This window comes from Maniola hyperantus, chromosome Z, assembly GCF_902806685.2.
Source record: "Maniola hyperantus chromosome Z, iAphHyp1.2, whole genome shotgun sequence".
Taxonomy (NCBI): domain Eukaryota; kingdom Metazoa; phylum Arthropoda; class Insecta; order Lepidoptera; family Nymphalidae; genus Maniola; species Maniola hyperantus.
The window spans coordinates 14,834,542-14,859,324 of NC_048564.1; the positions used below are offsets into that span (position 1 = coordinate 14,834,542).

Genomic DNA, 24,783 nt, shown 5'->3' on the forward strand with positions numbered 1-24,783 from the left:
ATAGCACAGATAAAGGAATAAATGCGGCAGAGTGGTAACTAGACCCGCGACTGAAGCCTCCCACCAGACTAGGCCAGAAATTTAGAAATTATGAAATTCCAAACCCCTGCCGGGAATCAAACCCGCGAGCTCCCACTAATAAGACAACAGCGCTTACCACTGCGCCAGGGAGGTTGTTAAACATAAAACAGCTTTGGATGGAACTGTTTCTTAATTATTTTGAGGCCTGAGCTTATTTAAGCACTGCTGCCTAACTTAACTCGGCCTCTATAAGCCTTCCAAATTACTTTACAGAGTCGAATGAGAATATGAAATAAAATTATGTATTGAATTTCAAATGTACTAAGTAACACAGATAATTAACCCTAAGCTTTACATAAGCTCTATCCATACTAATATTATAAATGCGAAAGTGTGTCTGTCTGTCTGTCTGCTAGTTTTTCACGGCCCATCAGTTTAACGGATTTGAATGAAGTTTAGTACAGCGGTAGCTTACATCTCGGGGAAGTACAAAGGCTAGTTTTGAAAATTTAAAATTAAAGAGTTCCTACCGGATTTTTTAAAACCTTAATACACGCAGACGAAGTCGTGGACATTATCTAGTAGTGAATAAAGTAAGCTAATATGTGACATATTTGAATTTCATAATAAGAATTTTAAGGTATGAAAGCAGATGAAAGTTGATAAAAATATTTATGACATTATTTTACGATGCTAGTAGAAAACAACCCTAAGCTAATGCCTAGAAGTCACATTCATCATCATCATCATCATGATCAACCCATCACCGGCTCACTACAGAGCACGGGTCTCCTCTCAGAGTGAGAAGGGTTTTGGCCATAGTCTACTACGCTGGCCATGTGTGGATTGGTAGACTTCACACACCTTTGAGAACACTATGGAGAACTCTCAGGCATGCAGTTTTCCTCACGATATTTCCTTCACCGTTAAAGCAAGTGACATTTAATCAATTAAAACGCACATAACTCCGAAAAGTTAGAGGTGCGTGCCCGGGATCGAACCACCGACCTCCGATTGGAAGGCGGATGTCCTAACCACTAGGCTACCACAGCGTTTTTAAGTCACATTATTCTTCGCTAAAATATTGGAGTCTTTGTTTCCTCACCGAGATCCCAAGTTCGTTCAATTATTAAAATGATTAATTAGATTCAACATTAATTTGTTTTTCTTGTCTTAAATGCTGCTGAGTATTTTCTATTATGTTTTTGTACGCTTGCTTTATTACTTTTAATATGGGGCGTTTTATTTTTATACAACCAATTGTAGATTATACAACAAGGGCATAAAATGAGTTTTATGACCGAGTTATACACTCTGCAAATCATTGCGATTGCGAAGAAATGAAACACTGGTACGCGACCGCAACCAGTGGGTGAGCTCTCTCAAACTTCACCTCTTCTGGTCATTGTGTATGCTTTAGCCAAACATCGATAAATTACCCAATGCGCAGGTACAACGTCCAAGGACATTTAATGCGATGCCAAATATTTAGATCAATATACCCCCTACATAAATTCAAGGTCAGAGACCTAGAACATGTGCGGTGGGATAAAGACCCTGCACAAGTCTAAGATCAGTGACCTTGAACTTGTGGGGTGGGACAGAGACCCTGCACAAGTCTAAGATCAGTGACCTTGAACTTGTGGGGTGGGACAGAGACCCTGCACAAGTCTAAGATCAGTGACCTTGAACTTGTGGGGTGGGACAGAGACCCTGCACAAGTCTAAGATCAGTGACCTTGAACTTGTGGGGTGGAACAGAGACCCTGCAGAAGTCTAAGAGGACTGACCTTGAACTTGTGGGGTGGGACAGAGACCCTGCACAAGTCTAATATGAGTGACCTTGATTTTGTGGGGTGGGACAGAGACCCGGCACAAGTCTAAGATGAGTGACCTTGAACTTGTGGGGTGGAACAGAGACCCTGCAGAAGTCTAAGATGAGTGACTTTGAACTTGTGGGATGGAACAGAGACCCTGCACAAGTCTAAGATCAGTGACCTTGAACTTGTGGGGTGGAACAGAGACCCTGCAGAAGTCTAAGATGAGTGACTTTGAACTTGTGGGGTGGGACAGAGACCCTGCACAAGTCTAAGATGAGTGACCTTGAACTTGCGGGGTGGGACAGAGACCCTGCACAAGTCTAAGATCAGTGACCTTGAACTTGTGGGGTGGGACAGAGACCCTGCACAAGTCTAAGATCAGGGACCTTGAACTGAAGCTCAGGCACTACAGAACTTTCCATACAACACTTTTATGCACGAGAGCATAAAAAGCAGTTATATATATACCGCTTACACCCAGCGTAAAGAAGAACTTTACAAGCATGTAACGTTAAAATCAATTTATTGCGTCTACTTCGAGCATATATATTTGTATAAGATTCACTTGTTCTTTCCAATTGACAATAAATCAAGATCAGAAGAGAGAAAAAAAAGATCATATTATAGTTAAGAATAATAGTAAAGAATATGGTGGGGCCAGTGTAATGAGGGCAGAAATTTTGGGTCCATATAATATAATAAGCCCATACTCCCCTTCTACGGAGGCAAAGCTTTCAAAATACCTCGCTAAGGGTGCTGTTGATTTTCTCATGAAATATTTAAATTTAATAACTCTAAAGTGAGCAAGTGTTCATTACGCAAAAAGCTACACTCCATCCAGGTTGAGCGTTGTACGTGAATTTTAAAATATCTTCCTATTCTTACTATTCTAGACTAGCTGATGCCCGCGACTTCGTCCGCGTGGATTTACGTTTTTCAAAATCCAGCGGGAACTTTTTTGTTTTCCGGAGAGAAATTAGCCTATGTGTTAATCCATGGTATAATCTATTTCCATTCCAAATTTCATCCAAATCCGTTCAGCTGTTTTGGCGTGATTGAGTAACAAACATCCAAACATCCACACTTTCACATTTATAATATTATTAGAATGAATCTAGACGATGCCCGTGACTTTGTCCACGAGGATTTAGGTTTTTTCGAAAGCGCCGTGAGAAATCATTGATATTTTAAGATGAAAGGTAGCTGTCCTTCCCCGGAATGCAAGCTATCTCTGTACCAAGTCAAAATTGGTTAAACAGATGAGCCGTGAAAAGCTAGCACACAGATACACTTTCGCATTTATAATAATATAAGTGTGCCAAAAATCTGCGAAAGCCGTAAATAAATAAATGTCTCAGATAAAATGGCTTGTTTTATGCCCAAGTATTTTAATTTATTTATTTTTATTTGGGATTAGTTGTCAAATACCGTATTTAGGAAATAATTTGTTTTCATGTCTGGGCTAGAGACCCGAAAACAGGGTTGGCTATTAATTAATAATACTCACATTTAAAATGAGGATGAAAAAGTCCAGTGTGAATAAAAACGATGTTATTGGATTGAAGTTCAACTGAAACAAGAGAGAAATCATATTAGATCACATCCATCGTGTTTCAACGTAGACTGAATAAAAAAGCTAGACTAAAGTACTGTCTAACCGCGACTGAGATAGCGATAGCCCGACGTAACGATGAATAACATGACAATTACTATTGTTTAGTAGTCAATATTTGTATTAACCGATCAACAACATTTGTATTAAACGTTTTTTATGTGAAAACGAGTAAATAACTAATGAGAAATACAATGATGCCACGAATTCTCAAAGTTGGTTTTGCAACTAAAGTTGTATTCCTTGAAAAAAATCGGTTACACGATAAGGGACTAAAATTGGTTAGCTGCGTCTCTCTATCACATTAGTAACTTTATCTGTGCTCTCTTTTTAGTGTGAATGAGAAAGCAAACGTTCCTTTGTCTAGATTTTTTACTCCATCTACGTGTTTCACGTAGGCAGAATGAACTTCTTTTTTAAATTTATTTATTATAATGGGCACATAATATAACAATTTCTATCTCGCCAAACTCCACATCAGACTGCAACTGCACTAGAGTGAAGGAATTCTCCGTTTGGTACAATGTTGTCCTGAATCGATGATAAATCAAATATTAGGCATATCTTCTAGGCAAGCGCCCTCCATCTTAGGCTGCATCATCACCTACCAGCCTGATTGATACTAGAACGAAAGAAAGAAAATGCATTTATTTGTTGTTGGTGTCACAGATAAAAACAAAGTACAAATGTAACATTTTCATCTGTGACACCCATAGAGCAGAAACAAAGAGGAGTTGGCCTAAGCAACTGTGCACTGTGATTTTCAACTAGGTCCTGACGTCATCACTGTGGGCGGGGCCTTAGTTAGTATGCTGTCTGCGTTCGTCAGGTTCACATATATTGAGACTCGTATTATCGGTGTGTTTTCGCGTTTTTAAGAACAAAAGGATTAAGTGTTGTGTTTTATCGTGTCAAAGTTATTCAGACAGACGTTCTGATGCTATGAATGGTATCACATTTCATTTGTAAGTAATTTTATACGTAATTTCTACACTTATTGACATCTAGTGTGAGATAGCTGAACTATGTAGTGACATCAATATATCGATGTTAGGTCGCTAAGCGAGTAGTTTTGCTACTAACCCGCAGATGGAAAATTGAGAAGTGGGCGGCGTTCCACAACCCCTCACCCCGCAAAATGTCACTCGATATTTCATAGGGAAATCTTAATACAACATCTCCTCTTTGTTTCTGCTCTATGGTGACACCACCCCAAATGGGTGTACAGCTCAGCATAATGTCTTGGATCATACGCGTTAACACACACACATAAGATGCAGGACGCTGATTTTCAGCTGTGACCCGGGTGACGCCACAGTTACAAACTTAAATTATAAATATAACAGAAAAGACACAACAAAACACAATTACAAACACAAACACATTAATAATAATCTTTAAATTAAATTAAATTAAAGTGTATAACTACTAAGTGTATTAATTATTACTAATATTATAAATGCGAAAAAATGTCTGTTTGTCTGTCTGTCTGTTTTTCTGTCTGCCTGCTAGCTTTTCACGGTCCAAAAGTTTGACCGATTATGATGAAATTTGGTATAAAGTTAGCTTACATCCCGGGGAAGGACATAGGCTACTCATCCCAGAAAATTAAAGAGTTCCCACAGGATTTTTAAAAAACCTAAATCCACGTGGACGAAGTCGCGAGTATCAACTAGTTCAAATGAAAAGCCACAATAGCTCAACTGACTGAATTCCGAAATGTCGGCGGTTTAAAACCCCATCGTTGCACTATTTAATTGTCGTACCTACTCCTAGCACAAGCTTAACGCTTTTGGAGGGGGAAGGGAATACTAATCGTGATTAGCATGGCTAATATGCTTTATAAAAAAATAGTATGTAGTTGCAAAATTTAGCATAAGTATAAGTCGTCAAAAATGTTAGAACTCGTTGCAAACACTCGAAAAGTGAAACTTCTGGGGGTTTTGGCACGCTTCGTTGAGAAAATCACGTCCAGTCTGATCGTATCAGACCCAAACTACCCAACTCGACTCAATTTGACGCAATCTGGCCCTACCTGACCTAATCAGGACCAAACTGCCCGAACCGAGTTAGTTTGACAAATTCCGTCTGCATAGACCATCGCTAATTGAACGCCGGTGGCAACGTTCCAAATTCTAAAGGCTGTTTTACACCGAAGCAACAACGTGCGATTTACAGTGCGACATTCTAGACATTGTGTGCAGTTCACACTCAGTAGAAACCTAAGCATCAGAAAACTAAGCTTCAAGATAATGTAACACAGTATCAGGAGTAGGGTAATTGATTTAGTGCATTGTAAGTATAAAACGGGTAAATACTACGATTAATTAGGCTATTTTTAACTACTGATATTTCGACTCAGTTGCATGGGTCGTGGCCATGACAGGCTGCGAAAGGTCGAGAGGTGAAGTTCGAGCTGTCATGGGCAGTACCGATCTACCCTCTTTCTTAGTCTTTTCTTTGTTTTATAAATGTCATTAAACCACGAAATAAGCTTAAAATTTATTAGCTACGTACTATATTCGCTCGTGCTGACACAAGTGCGTACACTGCATACCAAAACTTACATGGCATAGCCCCGCTAAAAGCAAGACCTCTGGATGGGTGCCCCATGAGCTCCTATGTTGCGCGTCACTGGCACCTCCCGGCGTGACCACGGCCCGTTTTATACAATAAAATAAAAAATATAAAAATAAAAATCTTTTTTATTCGAATAAACTTTTACAAGTACTTACGAATAGTCGGATGCATCTACCACTGGTTCGGAATGCCTTTGCTACCGAGAAGAACCAGCAAGAAACTCGGCGGTTGCTCTTTTCAAATATTTGATATAGGTACAAGATTATGCCATGTATAAAATAGTATTTGCAGTCTTGTGCGTTGCTGGAACGAGCTGCAGGTCAAATCCACGCTCTTTTGTCATTTAGATAATCTTCAATTGTGTAATATGCTTTTTTCAGGAGCATATTTTTAATAGATTTTTTAAACTTGTGCAAAGGTAAGTCCAAAATAGTTTGCGGGATTTTATTATACCCATACCCACAAATGACTTATGGACTTTCCTGAGGCGGAAGGTAGGAGCGTAGGGTAGGGTAGGACAATACAATGGGGCGGATTCTCTTGTACACAATCTCTAAACTAAACTAAATTAACAGGTCTAAATTTAGTGCTATCCTTTTCCGCAAGCAACATTTTGAAAGGGATAGCAATAGATTAAGACGTGTAATTTTAGTTTAGTTTAGAGAATGTGTACAACGGAATGAGCCACAGTATGTCGTTACACCACGAAATAAGCTTAAAATCATTAATTGATTTAGAGCCTATTTAATAATCGCCAGATAAACTTTATCTATCGAATAAATTTGACATTTTGACCCAATACAAAAATGAAGTAAAAATTTTTCGTCAGATAAAGTTTATCTGGCGGTTATGAGACAGGCCCTTATTATAATATTGTTACCAAGTTTATACAGACCCCAAGTTTTTAATTTCAACAAATGACACGAGAGCTTTCTCATTCTCTTCTGTAATATAAGTAGAAGTACAGTACGCGGCAGAAAATAATGTACATCGACCTTTAGAAGGAGATAGCGATAGAAAATTAATATGGCGCGATGTTAATTTTTTGTGTCAAATTTCATGTCAAAAGTACGATTTCAGTCCTTATTTTAAAAGTGAACCGTACTTTTGACATGACAGTAAAAATGGCGCGTGAGGAGTATTTTTTACAGACTATAGTCGACGCATTTTAAACTGAGTCATCGAGTTATCTGTCTGTTTCGCTCGCACTTACAGGTCGTAGGTAAGTGCAAGCGAAAAAGACAGATAACTCGACGACTCAGTTTAAAATGCGTCGACTATAGTTATATAATAAAATACGCTGTAAAATGAAATACTCCTCGACCTAGGATAGAAATGCAAATTAATACAACAAGAGTCCCCAAGTTTGTTGACTTTCAGACCCTTTAATATTTCCCGTAAAGACCCCTCTGTTTGAGTTTATAAAAGTGAGATACTGAGTTAGTCAAACAAGTTATATAACTTCGCAATCTTCTTCGGAAAGGCAGGAACATGAATTTCGTTTATTTATAAAAGAAAATAATAAAGTGCAAGTTATTCTCGCGCAATCGGCGTTCTGTAGTTTTAAAAAATCCTTATCAACAAACCAAAATCAAAAATATATCAGTTAAAACCCGGTTAAGAATGAGTAAAATTCGTGCACCGAGGGTTCCGTAATAGTCATATTTTTTCGACATTTTGCACGATAAATTAAAAACTATTATGAATAAAATTTGTAATTTGAGCGGTGCGTTGATAGACCCGTCTGTCAGTCATTCAGTCAGCTTTTCCTTTTATATATTTAATGGATTTATGGAAATATTGATGAATAGGTGATATTTTATTCCAGGGAACAGTACTTTTGTCTCATTTTGACTGTAGTCAAAATGAGTCATAAGGACTGGTTTTTGCTCATGAGATGACAAAAGGAAGGAAAAGAAATTCAGTTACATGTATCTAATTACAGCTCAAACAGCAGAGTTTAGAGACTTAAGACTTGGCATGTACAGTACGCGACAGGTCGAGATGACGATCGGGGTAGGAACGCCCTGCATACCCGCACAGCCCTCGTTCTAGCCCGGTGCGGGCGAGCGCGGGTGACGAACGGGTATGCGGGGCGTTCTACCGTCTCATACCCCGATTGCCATCAGGACTGTCGCGTACTATAGGTTATCTCTTTAATTCTTTACAAAAACAATTTTAACTATTCAAAATACGTTCACACAATGACAAGCTTATTATAGGCAAACAGCATGCATACAAATTGTCATACATTTCCTACAGCTAATTAACAAAATTAAATTAAATTAGATATTAAATACATATTAATGATTATTATTTACCTACAAGATTAATCATAGAAATATTTGCAAAAAGATTCAAAACATAATTACATAATTATTTATTTATTTAATTATTTTAATACTTATTAAATATTTAATTATTTTAATACTTTAACGTAGTAGGTACGTTACTCTTTAACGTAGACTCCCACTAAGCTAGAAGTTCCAGAGATTCGATCTGAACAGGATAAGTCCAAGTTGTTCTTGTGAACCAGTCTCAATATAGGTATATTACCTAAACTATCGTAAACTAAAACATTAGGGTCCGTGACAAGTAAATGAATTGAGGGCCCAAAGGTTTTCGTTGCGAGAAAATTGGACTGTATATTCAATAAGGTGTATTACTTTTACATTAAGGTTAATTTATTATTTACGGCCTTTTACCCAAAACATATAGCTAATAGATATATTGCTATAATGTTTCACACGCATATTATACAGGTGGAAGTTTGTATGTATGTGTGTGTGTTTGTTACTCTTTCACGCAAAAACTACTTGACAGATTTAGCTGAAAGGAGACCAACCAGTTTTGGGTCCAGTCTTGTTACAGAAAAAAATTATTGGAAAAATCCTTTATTTATATCGCGAGTATTATCTAGTGATCTAGTATTATAATAAAACTGAAATTGAACGAATAGTGTACAGTAGCCAGCAAGAAACATTGTGGCTAATTCCATTGTACACAATCTCTAAACTAAACTAAAATGGCACGTCTAAATCTATTGCTATCCCTTTCATAATGTTGCTTGCGGAAAAGGATAGCACTAGATTTAGACCCGTTAATTTAGTTTAGTTTAGAAATTGTGTACAAGAGAATCGGCCCCATTGTACATCGATCTTTAGAGTGAGATTTCGGCTTTGCAGAGCGTTGTTGCTGTCACTCATACCTATGTGACGTTTTTTCGGTCTAAACGACAAAGACCACGCTCTACGAAACGGCTATCTCTCTCTCGATCGATGTACAATATTTTCTGCCACGTACCTACTGTACAATATCTACTGAACTTTTTAATCGAAAGAAGTTGCATTCATATTGTTCCAGTAGTTTCAAAACTATACTCGCGAAGATAGAGGCAAAAATTAAACAAACTCTGTTTTATAAATAAACTAGCTTATGCTCGCAATTCGTCCGCGTGGACTACACAAATTTCAAACCCCTATTTCACCCCCTTAGGGGCTGAATTTTCAAAAATCCCTTCTTAGCGGATGCCTACGTCATAATAGCTATCTGAATGCCAAATTTCAGCCCGATCCGTCCCGTAGTTTGAGCTGTGCGTTGATAGATCAGTCAGTCAGTCAGTCAGTCAGTCACCTTTTCCTTTTATATATTTAGAAGAAGATTAATTATTTATTAAGGCAACAGAGACCCATATTTTGTTAGTATATACAATGCTTAAAAAACTATGTTAGTATATTTTTTTAGTATAGACAATGCTTAAAAACTATGTTAGTATTACTACCCGTGCGCGATAAGTTGAGACTCGCCTGGAATGCAACCCTCCGCCCGCTTGCCCTGTAACTTCCCCTCAAGCTCCCGTGTTGTACTGTAGACAACGCCATTTTTTTAACATCTTAGTCTCGTACTTGCTTACGTCACGCAACGACGACGCGCTCCGATTTTTGTCTACAGTACAACCACGCGTCTGTGGCGTCAACGCCCCCCAGGTCTCAACTTATTGCGCACGAGTAGTATAATACTATAATTAAATACAGTCACAATAAAACAACAGGATTTTGGGATCACTTTCAAGCCCTCGTCCGGCCAACACTCTGCGTATTTACCGGACGAGAACTTGAATAAATCGCTGGAGAATTGGCGAATCCAGCTTTCCCGCCATCATATTCAGGATACTGTTGGAGCTCGCACGCAGCCTTGCCAGGATGGATGACGTCCTTTTCCTTATTATGGCAGAGGTATAGTTTTGAGGTGGCACAATGCTCACCAGTTTATCTCTGATAGGCGAAACCTGCCTTACTAGTGCACTCATATAAGGGGACGTTCTTTGTAGCCTCTCTTGGTCTGTCCATCTCATCATCAAGGGATGTCATCTCATCTCATCTCGTCAAATACTCGAGCGGTAAACCAAAAATGTTTTTCAGCTCTCATTTTTCAAGTACAGGAGACAACGTGATTTTGTAAATCTATAAATATAAAAGGAAAATCTGACTGACCGACTGACTGGCTGATTTATCAACGCACAACTCAAATTATTGATGGATCGGGCTAAATTTTAGCATGCAGATAGCTATTAAAACGTAGACATCAGATACGATTTTTTTTTTTGAAAATTCAACTAAGAGGGTAAAATAGGGGTTTGAAATTTGTGTAGTCCACGCGGACCAAGTCGCGAGCATAAGCTAGTCAAAATATAAAAATAAGTTGCTGTGAAGCGGTAAGAGGTTTTCAAAAATGCTAAATTTCAACTTAATAGCTCTTGTGAAATGCTCTTATTGCAATGTCTGTGACATACAGACAGACGGCCAGACGGATCGAATAAAACAATGAGAGTTTCTTGTTTCACTACAAAAATAAAAAAATGAAATCAAAGACATTGTACACAAAATACAAGGCAGTAAACAAAGAACGGAACAGATGAAGGTCTTTAATCATCTATTCTTTCGCTAATAGATACCGTGTCCGCAACAGAGAAATATTTTATATTAATCACTGTCGGATCCCACGGGATTCCGAATTATTAATATTTACAATCCAAGCGATCTTCAGTAAAGTCAAACGACGTTGTGAAGTTTTAAAGTTTCAAGATGACTTCTGAGTTCGCGTACCTATGAATGGCATCTAATAAATCAAGTTTCAACATACCAATAGTTTATCCCATATCCATATTATCCATACTTTAATGCTTATCTATGTGTTTCTGTCTGTTACCTCTTCTCGACTCAACCACGGACCGTTATGTATTTAACATAACACTTTACTTGAAACATAATATTATACAATAAAATATTATAACATCAAATTCTACAACATTTATTTGTGGTAAGCAGTAAAGATGTTTAAATCTCTATATATAAAAATGAATCGCTGAATGTGTTGCTGATCGCGAATCTCGAGAACAGCTGAACCGATTTCGCTAGGTAATTCTTTTTTTATAATATTCCTTGAAGTACGAGGATGGTTCTTACGGAGAGAAAAATTTTAAAAAATAGAATCAACTGTTAGGCGGTACGAAGTTCCCCGGGGTAGCTAGTACCTCAATAAAATCTCTGTTTCTGCTCTATGGTTATTTATAACATTTTTAGTATGATCAGATTGTACAATTTTAAAACATGGTGGTGTTATAATGTAAATAACGGGCAAGTACCACGATAAAGAGCACTAACTGTAACTAATTATTGAAAGTCTTCCCAAGCATACGCGAGGTACCACAGGTCATAAAGCGTAGAAGAGGATGACACGAGCTTTTATCTGAAAAACTAATGACCAGTTTACGACCTAAACACCGAAGGTATTCTATGATCGTTCCGTGTCTCGGAGGGAGACTGAAATAAAAACTGACAAAACAACCGTATTTATACATATTCTAACAATAATGCCTACTCGCAAGAAATCATTCGATTTCATTGAATAATTCAGTAAATAATTTTCGAGAGATTTTGAAAAGAATTACCGTTTACAAAATAATAACCAAAATTTTTTCGACATGTTAACTTGAGCTCGCATCAAATACTAAGTGATGATGCCATTGATTTACCAACAACCTAAATCAACGGATGATGCAGTAGATGGAAGCGGATGGGAAGGAATATTGCAGTTTTAATAAACCCATACCTACCCTTAATAGTTTTATATGCGACATGATATCGGAATGCTAAACATTATTATTATATTGGTTAAGTTATGGAGTTAGGTACTTATCTTTGTGTAATCAGAGATCTATTTTCGGGATAATGAGAAAATATTTTCTCCACAAAATTCCCATAAATTAATGGTACGCGCACAGAAGCGTTCTTTTGTTTCTAAACTTTTAGTCTTGTCACTTGTTATTAAATAAAAACTGGTCAAATTCTTGTTAGAATACGCTTAAGGATAGTATCTGATCCGAGTCCGTGCAAATACTCGTACGTTCCAAAGTAGTCATAGAACTATTTGTATGGTAGTTCATGCACTACATCCGACTTCCGTCATCCGATATCATCCGTGAGAATAACTCGGATGTGCCTCGGATTAAAATCGGACATATGACGTAGATATATCAAAGATGTCCACTGAATAGCTTGGATTTGTGTGAGAGATCGGATAAGTGCGTATATGCCAGTGGCGTGCACAGGGTTTGAAGCCAGGGTAGGCATTAGTTAGGTAGGAACCTGTTTACTGGCAGGTCATCATGAAAAATATACATTGAGCTGTTACAACTGGGTAAGCAGTGCATTTATGCCTCTATGACCTGCACGCCACTGGTATAAGCAATATCTGAATTCAGTCCGAGTTTTTCATATCCGTATTTTCACGGATTCGGTTCGAATAAGTGCGTGATCGATCTAAAATAGCTGTAACATTGAGCTGGCATAAAGGCTGATTTTGCGGGATAAAAAGTCCCCTGGATATAAACTACTTTTGAGCCAAAACTCGTCAGATGTTTTAGTGGTTTAACCGTGGTAAGATATAAAAGACAGACTTTCGCATTTATAATATTAGTGGGTATGGCTAAATAAACAAGTTAAATGAAGCAAGCTAAAACACATGTCGCTATGGTGAACAAGTCCTAAATCTTATGAAGCGTACCTACATAGTCTTCATACCCCAAAAAATTCGAGATTTGCGGACGGCATTTTTCTTTGAGGCCCCTAATTCATAAATTCTAACAATTTCGGGGACCATTGTTACGTTTTACGTGAACATTTTTAATAAAAAAATTTGGTCCTGTTAACATTAAAGGCGAAGAAATTTATTTTTGTGAATTTATTCGAGCCGGGAGCATCCGATTGCTTGTGCATAATTCAAATCGGTAATTTAAATAATAATGTTCTACTGACCGAATTGGCCAGGGCTGATCAATTTTATCGGATACTTGGCAACTAGGCTCATGCCTATAGTCTCATGCATTGTCTCCTGACAATGCATGAGACTATATTTAAGTATGTTCTTAAATACAGATGTAATCATCAAGGGTCTCGTCTCAGAATGAGAAGTGTTTAGGCCTTAGTCCGCCACGCTGTCTAAGTTTCTCCACGATGTTTTCCTTCACTGTTAAAGCGAGTAATATTTAATTGCTTAAAACGCACAAACTCCGAAAGTTAAAGTTGCGTGCACGGGATCGAACCCCCGACCTCATTATTAGGAGGCGGATCACGGCTCGCTCCCAAATATCACTTAGAAAACTTTTTATACCTTCCTAAATAGAGATTGCTACTTTTAAATGATTTTCATATGATAATTTTTTTTAAACAGTGATTTTTCACATTAGGAATTATGATCAAGATCAATAGTCACAGGTGGTTTTTCACTGAAAATACATGTTTCATTTTTGTAAAAACGAAAATTCACTTTCGTGCAAAATTATTGATATCCGTTTATTACGTTTTATTTTTCTCGGGCGCGAAATTCAATAAATCATATTTGTATATTTTTTAATTTTCAAAGTTGTAAAATTTTGCATCGTGATTTTTTACATGCTACTTTAAGTTAGGTAAGGTGGCTGAAGGTATGGCGCATAACTGAGTAGGCTCCTGCGATAGTGGAGTGCAAGAAGGTGACAGTAGCACAAGTTGACGATTCACTGAGCTCTCGCTTCACGTCATCACATTCCTACCGCACCGCACCGCAGTAACCTACTCAGTTATGCGTAGTACTATTATAAATATTCTGTGGTTATGCGCTAAATATGTAGTGTAACATATACCTAAAACAGCTCTTCACGTAATTTTTCACTGCTACCTGCTATCATCCATCTCTACTCATAACCTTAATAAAGAATTCAAGATGTTCGTCAGTCAGTCTGCCACAACTGTCCAACTTTTCCGATGTTTCGTTTTAATAAGGCTTTGCGTCGATTTTCGCCAACATTATCAGATTATACAAAGAATATTATTTTCAGTGTTTTCAGCAAATTATTTCAAGATGAAGATTTCATTCTTTGGGACTATTTTAAGATAATTGTGAAACATACTATAAATGTGAAAGTGTGTTTGTTTGTTGTTTTGTTGGTTTATTGGTTAGTTGGTTTTTCCTTCAATCACGTAGCAACTGAGCAACGAATCGACATGATTTTTCGCATGGGTAGTTAAAGACCTGGAGAGGGACATAGGGTACTTTTTATCCCGGGAAATCAAAGAGTTCCACGGGATTTTTGAAAACTAAATCCACGCGTACGTAGTCGCGGGCATCAGCTAGTATAAAATAAATCAATAGAATAAAACCAGTCAAGTGTGAGTCTTGCTCACATAGAAGGGTTGCGTAACAGCATACCATTTTTGAGTTCAACATCTTGGTTATTTATTATTTATTGTTATAGCGGCAATAAAAATACACATACTGAGAAAAATTTAAACTCTCTACCTGTTACGGTTCATGAGATACAGCCCGTTTTTTATCCCGGAAAATTAAAGAATTCCAACGGGATTTTTAAATCTAGTGCCTAATAAAGAGCGATGATGAGGTCTTACTTGAACCTATCCTGTTCAGATAGATTCTCTGAAACCTTTTGCTTAGTGGGAGACTACGTTACAGAGTTAACCTATAGTACGCAATAGTTCGAGATGGCAATCGGCGGGGGGACGCCCCGCAATCCCGCAGCGGGTTAGCGCGGGATTCCCCTATTCATTATTGTCTTGAAGGTAATTAGGTCGTACGTGGGAGGAAACACGGATGCCGGAAAGCATTCCACACCTTAGCAGTTCGTATCAGAAACGTTGAGCAAAAACCTATCGTGCAAGTGGATTGAATGTCAGCTAATCTATATATCTAAATAAACGGAAAAGGTTACTGACTGACTGACTGACTGACTGATCTATCAACGCACAGCTCAAACTACTGGACGGATCGCGCTGAAGTTTGGCATGCAGATAGCTATTATGACGTAGGCATCCGCTAAGAAAGGATTTTTGAAAATTCAACCTCTAAAGGGGTGAAATAGGGGTTTGAAATTTGTGTAGTCCACGCGTACGAAGTCGCGAGTTATAAGTTAGTCTCCACTAAAATACCACCCGGACACGGTACAATTATAATGATTATAGCTTTGGGAGTTACGAGGCTTTGCCGTAATCGGATACAAATCACAAACAGTGAATCGTTCCGCCAATATTGTACGCATACGAAGGCCGTAAATCGGCCGTAACTTGGGAGACAAGAAAGAAATAACAAATTAACGACCCAGCCTCGCGAACAAGCTCAGAGTTATAAAATATATACATAAAAATATAATTGGAGAAAACAATATATTATCCATACTTCCATACTAATATCATAAATGCGAAAGTGTGTCTGTCTGTCTGCTAGATTTTCACGGCCCAACATTTTAACCAATTTTGATGAAATTTGGTACAAAGTTAGCTCACATCCCGGGGAAGGACATAGGCTTTTTAACCCGGAAAATCAAAGAGTTCTCACTGGATTCTTAAAGGCCCATCCGTTTAACCCATTTATATGAGATTCGGTACAGAGGATGTAGGTGATTTGTTACTCAATCACGCAAAAACTTATAAATTAAATTTATAATGGAGACAGACTATACCCTGGATTAACACATAGGCTACTTTTATCCCGGAAAATCAAAGAGTTCCCAGGGAATTTTGAAAAATGTAAATCCACGCGGGCGAAGTCGCGGGCATCAGCTAGTTAAAATATAAACGCGTAGTTGCTTGTCTGGACAGCCAGGACAAGGCTTGTATAACAGATTTGTTTTGGAATATCCACGGGAAAAGACAGTTCCCGCAGGACGCAGACGAAGTCGCGGTCTGAGATAGACAAGGTTCCTGTGACAGCATTCGACGCTACATTGCGGCCGCTATGACGTGATGACTCCGCTTTCCTACGATGCTTGCTTGCCCCTTGCTTGCCCCAGCTTGATGGGTAAGAACGAGTAGCTTTCATCATTTAGCCGGGTCACAGCTGAAAATCAGCTTCCCGCATATGATGCAAGACATTATGCTGAGCTGTACGCCCATTTGGGGTGGTGTCAAAATGTTACACTTGTACTTTGTTTTTATCTGTGACACCAACAACAAATAATTTTTCATTGCATTTTCTTTCTTTCTTCTTCTTTCTTTCAAATGTCGGCCTAACTTTACTGCTAAGATATTTAGCTGCTTACTTATTTACGCTTCAACATGAAAGCTCCGAGCATGCCCAGAAATATTTAACGTGACACTAATGGTTTTGGTATTTCATGCTTACCTACTTTGGGTTATTTTATAAATATAAGTTTTAGAATGAACTTATGAATGAAAGGCGTCACTCAGAAAAAGCAGACCGTATGATTGAAATATATATTTAACAAACTTGCTGCCCCGGCGAACTTCGTACCGCGTAACAGACGATTTTTTAGGCATTTTTAAAAAAAATTCTCTCCGTAAGAACCATCCTCGTACTTCAAGGAATATTATAAAAAAGAATTAGCGAAATCGGTTCAGCTGTTCTCGAGATCTGCTATCAGCAATACATTCAGCGATTCATCCATACTAATATTATAAATGCGAAAGTGTGTCTGTCTGTCTGTCTGCTAGCTTTTCACGGCCCAACCGTTCAACCGATTTTGATGAAATTTAGTACAGAGTTAGCTTATATCCCGGGGAAGGACATAGGCTACTTTTTACCCCAGAAAATTAAAGAGTTCCCACGGGATTTTAAAAAACCTAAATCCACGCGGACGAATTCGCGGGCATCATCTAGTTTTTATATATAGAGAAGATTACATATTGGAATGTCCTCCTGAACAATACGCGAGGAACACAAGTTGTCAACGCATAGAGTTTATCGAGAGACTTTATAAAAAAGCTAATGGCTAAATAAATTATTCAAGTAGAGCGCGATTTCTATCGCAACATCTTATCCATTTCACGATCTAAACACAGCAGTTATTCAATAATCGTTGAGTCTCGGATGGAGATTTAAATAAAAACCCGTATTGTACAAATTCTATCAAGATGGCCTTGCCACAGATCGCATGACATCGAATGAGAACATCGATTTTATAAAACTACCTTCAATAAATAAATTAAAAATCTAAATGTATAAATGAAGTCGGTTAAAGAAAGGGTGACTGATTGACTGACTGACTGATCTATCAAAGCACAGCTCAAATTACTGAACGGATCGGGCTGGGTATGCAGATAGCTATTATGTCCTAAGCAAACATAAGTTAATCTTAAATGATTTCGAAAAATTCAAATCAATTTTTTAAAATAACCTAACATGTTGGTGCAGACAACTTAGATCTCGTCGAAATTTCTGAATCATCATCATGGTCAACCCATTGCCAGCTCACTACAGAGCACGGGTCTCCTCTCAGAGTGAGAAGGGTTTTGGCCATAGTCTACCACGCTAGCCATGTGCAGATTGGTACACTTCACACACCTTTGAGAACATTATGGAGAACTCTCAGGCATGCAGGTTTCCTCAGGATGTTTTCCTTCACCGTTAAAGCAAATGATATTTAATTAATTAAAATGCACATAGCTCCGAAAAGTTAGAGGTGCATGCCCGGGATCGAACCCCCGACCTCCGATTAGAAGGCGGACGTCCTAACCACTAGGCTATCACAAGTATATTCTGAATGAGTGAATGAAATGAATACCTACTCGGAGTTCTTGTTCAATCTTTCGACCATTCGTGAGAAAGACTCCCCTATTCACAAATAATGCTTTGCTTTCAACGCTGAGGTAACCATGAAAGGAAAAAGATTTACAAGAGTAGGGAAATAATATTTGTTTGTTGTTGTGTCTCGATTGTAAGAAGTTTGATATGCTTACTGGGGATTGAAAGCCAGCTCGGGAATGTTTCAACCCCCCGTGTAGCATTATTGTTATATCTGTTAGGTTTGAAACGCTCACTGAGTAAATAACCAGCCGACAAAGCGTTGTCGTTTTTTAAATCATCATCATCAACCGATAGACGTCCACTGCTGGGACTTCTACACGCCACGGTCTTGCACCGCCTGAATTCAGCGGCTCACTGCGACTAGTCTGATGTCATCCGTCCACCTAGTGGGAGGTCTTCCAACACTGCGTCTTCCAGTGCGAGGTCGCCAGCACCTTAGGACCCCAACGTCTATCGGTTTTACGAACTATCTGCCCTGCCCATTGCCACTTCGCAACCCGTTGAGCTATGTCGGTTACTCTAGTTCTCCTACGGATCTCCTCATTTCTGATTTGATCACATAGAGAAACTCCAAGCATAGCTCTCTCCATCGCCCGCTGAGTGAGCTTTTTAAATATACCTAATTCTTTATATTCTATCACCTGTATGATGCAACATGCACCGCCCGCTCTCCTACTACTAAAGAAGCAGGAAAAGCAAAGCAATACCACACCACCAACACACATCACCACAAAAATCCTCTAGCATCAACTCAACACATGGTTCACTCCGAAACCTAAGCATCCTCAGGATATGATGGATGATGAGAAAGAGATGTAGTCTCCACCATGCACAATTGCAAAGTAACTGTAATTTGTAAGTCCTTAAGTAATTGCAAAATAAGCACCCCAGTGCCAACTCCTTCCATTCGATCGGATCCTGGCAGGCTGTAAGACTTGTGGACGATCCCAAACTAACCGGCTCGTTGGAAAGCTTGGAGCACGGCAGAGACATAAGCTCTCTGTGTTCTATCGCCTCTATAATGTGGAGTGCTCTGAAGAGTTGTTTCATCTCATTCCACCCTCCTTTTTCTACGACCGCGCCGCACGCCACTGGAAACAATGTCACCCTCACCATCGCCCGTTGTGCCAGATTTTTTTCCACGCACATGCAAACTGTAGAATCAACTCCCTTCGGCGGTGTTCCCATTAGATTACAACATGGGTTTAATAAAGGGGGGAGACCAACAAATTCCTGAAAAACCTGGTGGCTCTGGTACTGCAAATCTTCATGGGCGGCGGTAATCACTTAACATCATGTGACCCACCTGCTCGTTTGCTCGCAATTTTTATTTAAAAAAAAAGACTTTGCAATTGTGTATTGTAGAGTGTACACTGTACATATTATCTTGGGAATACTCCGGTGTCTAAGTAAACCGTGTATTGAGTGTGTTTAACAAGATTTGTATCTTTTGATTGAAGAAGAAAAAATACAGTGGCGGAAAAGGTCCCTTGTGTTTTTGTAGCAGTAGGTATTTAAAAGTTTGGTTATTTGCATTTCCTCGCAATCGAACTGAAAAGCAGAGTGTATAAATCAGTAATAAAACCCATTTTATCCCCGGTTTAAATATCTACACCCTCACATTCGGCTCTGGCGGATCAGTGGCTCGAATAAAATAGCTTGTTTTATTCACTTGTTGTATAAACAATCTACTCTTTCATCTATATTCTATGCTAACATTATAAAGAGGAAAGATTTATTTGTTTTTTTAGGGTTCCGTACCTCAAAAGGGAAAGGAACCCTTATAGGATAATTTCGTTGGCTGTCTGTCTGGAGTGTCAGTCAAGAAAACCTATACCTAAATATCATAGTTTTTGTGATATTAACAATAAACCTCTACAAACAAAGTTAGTGTTGCGGTTCGTTAGGAAAAGTGATTCTTACGTTTTTCTTCTTCTGTTTAAACCTTTGTTCGCGAGTCTGACTCGCACTTGACCGGTTTTTAGGGTTTCGTACCTCAAAAGGAAAAACGGAACCCTTATAGGATCACTTTGTTGTTTGTCTGTCTGTCGGTCTGTCAAGAAACCTACGGGGTACTTCCCGTTGACCTAGAATCATAAAATTTGGCAGGTAGGTAGTTCCTATAAGCAGGCATTCAGGGAAAAATCTGAAAAACCTGACTTTGTGGTTACATCACACAAAAAATTTAAATTGTGGTCATGAACAAATATTGCTATTTTCCACTTTCAAAGTAAGATTACTATACCAAGTGGGGTATCATATTATATACGTGAACATCCTTTTTAGCCGATTTCAAAAAAGGAGGACGTTCTCAATTCGTTGGAATTTTTGTTTTTGTATACCACACTTATGCTCCATCTCCACGGACCAGAGAATCGCGGAGAACTTTTCCGAAGATAATTATCAAAAATTCTTTGACATAAGATTTTTTAGACCTTTGTTACCTGTTATCTCCCAAAGCCACCATGATGCAAACAAACATCCAAACAAACGTTCCACCCAATGTTGGGGATAATACACAGAGAAACTTTCAGATTTTATAAAATAAGGAAGGTCTGGCCCTGCCGGGCTCTCACTCTATTACCATATCACGACTCTTGTAAGCGAGTGGTCAGATTGCCTCAAAGTCAAGTGGCAACTATCAGCCCGTGCGTAACCGCAGGGGATCCACTTTGTAACGACTTGCAGAATATTAAGTGGAATAATTTCTGTAACGTAAAGCTTTTCATCTTTTATAACTAACCTACATACATATTCACGGATTAAAATTAACATAGGTACATGACGCAACTTGTATAATCATGTTTTACCCGACTACGATGGATAATGTATTTAAGGCCCTATATTTTATTATAAGCTTTTTGTAACGAATACAATATCATTTTATTTTTTCGCACAATGGTATTTTAATTATTGTTAGTAGTTATTGTTAGTTTATGATTCTGTGGCGTCACCCGGTTCAGGGAACCAGCTGAAAATCAGCGCTATTCTTGTGCAACGAAGCATACAGCATAGTGCTGAGCTGGGACCCTTTTGTGTCATACATGATAGTATGTTCCGGCGCTTATTTTGCTTGAAGCGCGTTGGGCTTTTGCTCAGGTGGAAGAAGCGCCGGAATAACCAGCTCTTAGTTTTAAGATGTGATGTGTGGCACAGTCTGGTGAATAAACGTCTTTTCTTTATTTCCTTAATTCGGCTAACCGGGCGTAATGGATTTAAAATTTAACGGGAAACGTTTTGAGCTTTGAACTTTGAAAAAACGTTTGAATGGTTGAACTTTGTACGATGTGAAATTGTATGAAACATTTGTTTGAAACTGCGAATATGACTCGCCATGTTGTATAACTTGTCCTTTGCCTTTGAATCAGAATACAGGCTTTCAACAATTTCAAACAAGTTGTGACATCCATTTGCAGCACATAGATGCCATAGATGTTAAAAATTGTATTAAAAAGTGCAAAACAAGTTCAGACAAAAGGAGGGTGAACAGACACAGACGGATCAAATTGTATTTATCCACTTCATCATCATCAACCGATAGACGTCCTCTGCTAGACATAGGTCTCATGTAGGGACTTCCACACGCCACGGTCTTGCACCGCCTGAATTTAGCGGCTCCCTGCGACTCGTCTGATGTCGTCCGTCCACTTAGTGGGGGGTCTTCTAACGCTGCGTCCTCCGGTGCGAGGTCGCCATTCCAGCACTTTGAGATCCCAACGTCTATCGGTTGTACGAACTATGTGCCCTGCCCATTGCCACTGCAGCTTCGCAACCCATTGAGCTATGTATATAATAGGTATATATAATAAATATATAATTTAGATTAATGTAATTCATTAATTAGTTGTGTATATTGAGCGTGAAGGTTTCCCCATTGGCGTGACACGTTCCATTCTGCGGAATGATACATGCGGTAATAGGAACACGTATTGTTCTCATTTCCTTGAAGGAAACGACCTGAATTACGTCTGATCAAAACACGATCAAAATAAATATTTTATTATAGCCGGGGACGGCATTAGATAACGATTACGAATATGGTGGTGAGTTCACACTTTCACACTGTAGTTATAAAATGATGTGACTTTTTGTATCAATCAATCAGCCTATTTGCGTCCACTGCTGGACATAGGTCTTCCCAAGAGCACGCCACCACACACGATCCTCCGCCTTCCTCATCCACTCACTTCCCGGTATCTTCTTAAGGTCGTCAGTCCAGCGGGTTGGAGGTCGACTGCGCTTGCCGATAGGCGGTCTCCACTCCAGAACACGTCTGCCCCAGCGGCCATCGGTGCTGCGGCAGACGTGGCCCACTGCCACTTCAGCTGGCTAATTCGTTGAGCTATGTCGACTTTTTGTTAAGTGGTAGTTTATTTGGCTAGAATTCATTATTAAAGAGAGTATAACTTAAAAGAAATCATGATTTTTAATTAACTCATTATCCCCTGACTATAACTGAGTATACCCTGGATTAACACATAGGCTACTTTTTATCCCGGAGAATCAAAGAGTTCCCGTGGGATGTTGAAAAATGTATATCCAAGCTGACGAAGTTGCGGGCATCAGCTAGTAATATAATACTTATTTCTAATAGTAGAGTGGTGATAGCATAATGGTTAAGACCTCGTTATTCTATTCGGGAGGTCAGGGCTTCGATTCCGGGCAATGATTCGTCACATACGACGAGGATGTGAAATAAAACTCGTGACAAAACAATGGGTCTTTGATTGTGCTTGGACTGTAAGCTATTCATTTTTGCTTTATTGTCTCTATAAATTAAATTTTACGGTTAAAAGCGGCTTAAAAGAATATTACTCCAAAATTGGAAAATCCTCGCTTCGGCGTGCATTTTAAAAGGTTCCACTAAATAAGCCACGATTAATCAAGTGACGGGACGCCTGGCGGCCATTTTTTTAGGGTTCCGTACGTCAAAAGGAAAAAAATGAACCCTTGTAGGTTCACTTTGTTAATCGATGTCTGTCTGGCTGACGTGTCTGTCAAGAAAAGGGAATCATAACCTATAAGGGTACTTCCCATTGACCTAGAATCATAAAATTTGGCAGATAGGTAGGTCTTAGTACGAGTAAAGGAAAAATCCTAAAATCGTGTATTTGTGGTTGTCACAAAAAAAAATTGTTCACAAAAAAATAGGTACCTAATTAGTTTATTAAATCAGTACTCTTATTATAAATGCGAAAGTGTGTTGTTGGTTTGTTTGTTTGTTGGTTTGTTGGTTTATCCTTCAACCACGTCACAACGGTGTAACGGATTGACATGATTTTTGCATGGGTATAGATAAAGACCTGGAGAGTGACATAGGTTACTTTTTATCCCGGAAAATCAAAGAGTTCCCACGGGATTTTTAAAAACCTAATTCCACGCGAACGAAGTCGCGGGCATCAGCTAGTTACATATAAATGGCGCCGTCCATCACTAACTGGCAGTGTTGCACATAAAAGTATTATTTCTAGTACGATAGTACGAAAATGAAAATGAAATTGAAAATCTTTTTTTATTCGCATAAACTTTTACAAGTGCTTACGAATAGTCGGATGCATCTACCACTGGTTCGGAATGCCTTACGGAACCCTTACGGAACCCTTTGTGTGCGAATCCGACTCGCACTTGACCGTTTTATTTTGTAAAAGGCCGGTTTTAAAATGTTATTATTCTGTTATCGCACAATCGCAGTGTTATTTTCCCTCCGCAAAATACATAAAGTGGGGTACAGATGTTCCTTGTTGCTTTAACTATAGAAACACTAATTGTACTTTGCTATGATTACCTACAGAAAGTGTAATAATATAATCGCACTGGCACAGTGGTTTTTTTTTGTGTTGTTTCGGATTGACTATACTGCGTACGCGTCGCAACCACAGAATATATCAAACAGTGGTTGAGGTGGCCTTCCAACATCAATGGTCGCAACAGAGCTACTGTGAGGCTCGGACCACGGCTTAGGCTGACGTTGGTATAGGTGGATTGGTTGGACTGGTTAGTCCGTAGTACGCCCTGTGGCGTGAGTCCACGTCCGGGTGACGCAGACGGTAGAAATCAGGGACCTCGTCTTCGCTGGTGAAGACGCTGTAATAAGGTTGTGAGTTTTTCTGTAGCCTTACAAGATAGGGAGCATTGTCGGTCATGATTTGCTCGTCGGGATCGTTAAGGACGTGCTTAGGGCGTCTTTTATCGGGGAGGTCGGTCTGGGGTGTACGATGCTGCTTCTACTAGGGGGTTGGATGTCTAGTGACTTTCTCAAAATAGTTTTTGGAAAACTGTTTGAAGTAGTAAGCTATTGTCGGGAGTTGGAGGTCTCTGTGGAGGTCCACGTTGCGCACGTACCACGGGTAGCCCGTGGCCTTACGCATGAACTTATTTTGTAGGACTTGGAGAGGTTTGAGAGAGGAGGGTGGCAGATGTGCAAATGCGACACAGGCATATGACATTACTAGATAATGCCCGCGACTTCGTCCGCGTGGATTTAGGTTTTTAAAAATCCCGTGGGAACTCTTTGATTTTCCGGGATATAAAGTAGCTCATGTCCTTACCCCAAATTTCGTCAAAATCGGTTGAACGGATGGGCCGTGAAAGGCGAACAGACCGACGGACAGACAGACACACTTTCGCATTTATAATATTAGTATGGAAGTATGGA

At 39.0% G+C, this 24,783-nt stretch overlaps 1 protein-coding gene across 4 annotated transcripts in view; it reads right to left on the reverse strand.

Moving 5' to 3' along the window:
* LOC117995269 (uncharacterized) overlaps window positions 1-24,783 on the reverse strand; it is a 123,797-nt gene that overhangs the window by 41,866 nt on the left and 57,148 nt on the right. For all 4 annotated transcript variants that reach the window (XM_069508721.1, XM_069508719.1, XM_069508720.1 and 1 more), the window contains one exon: window positions 3,348-3,410. In XM_069508721.1, coding sequence (XP_069364822.1) covers window positions 3,348-3,410 — 63 coding nt within the window. The remainder of the gene's footprint in view (window positions 1-3,347; window positions 3,411-24,783) is intronic.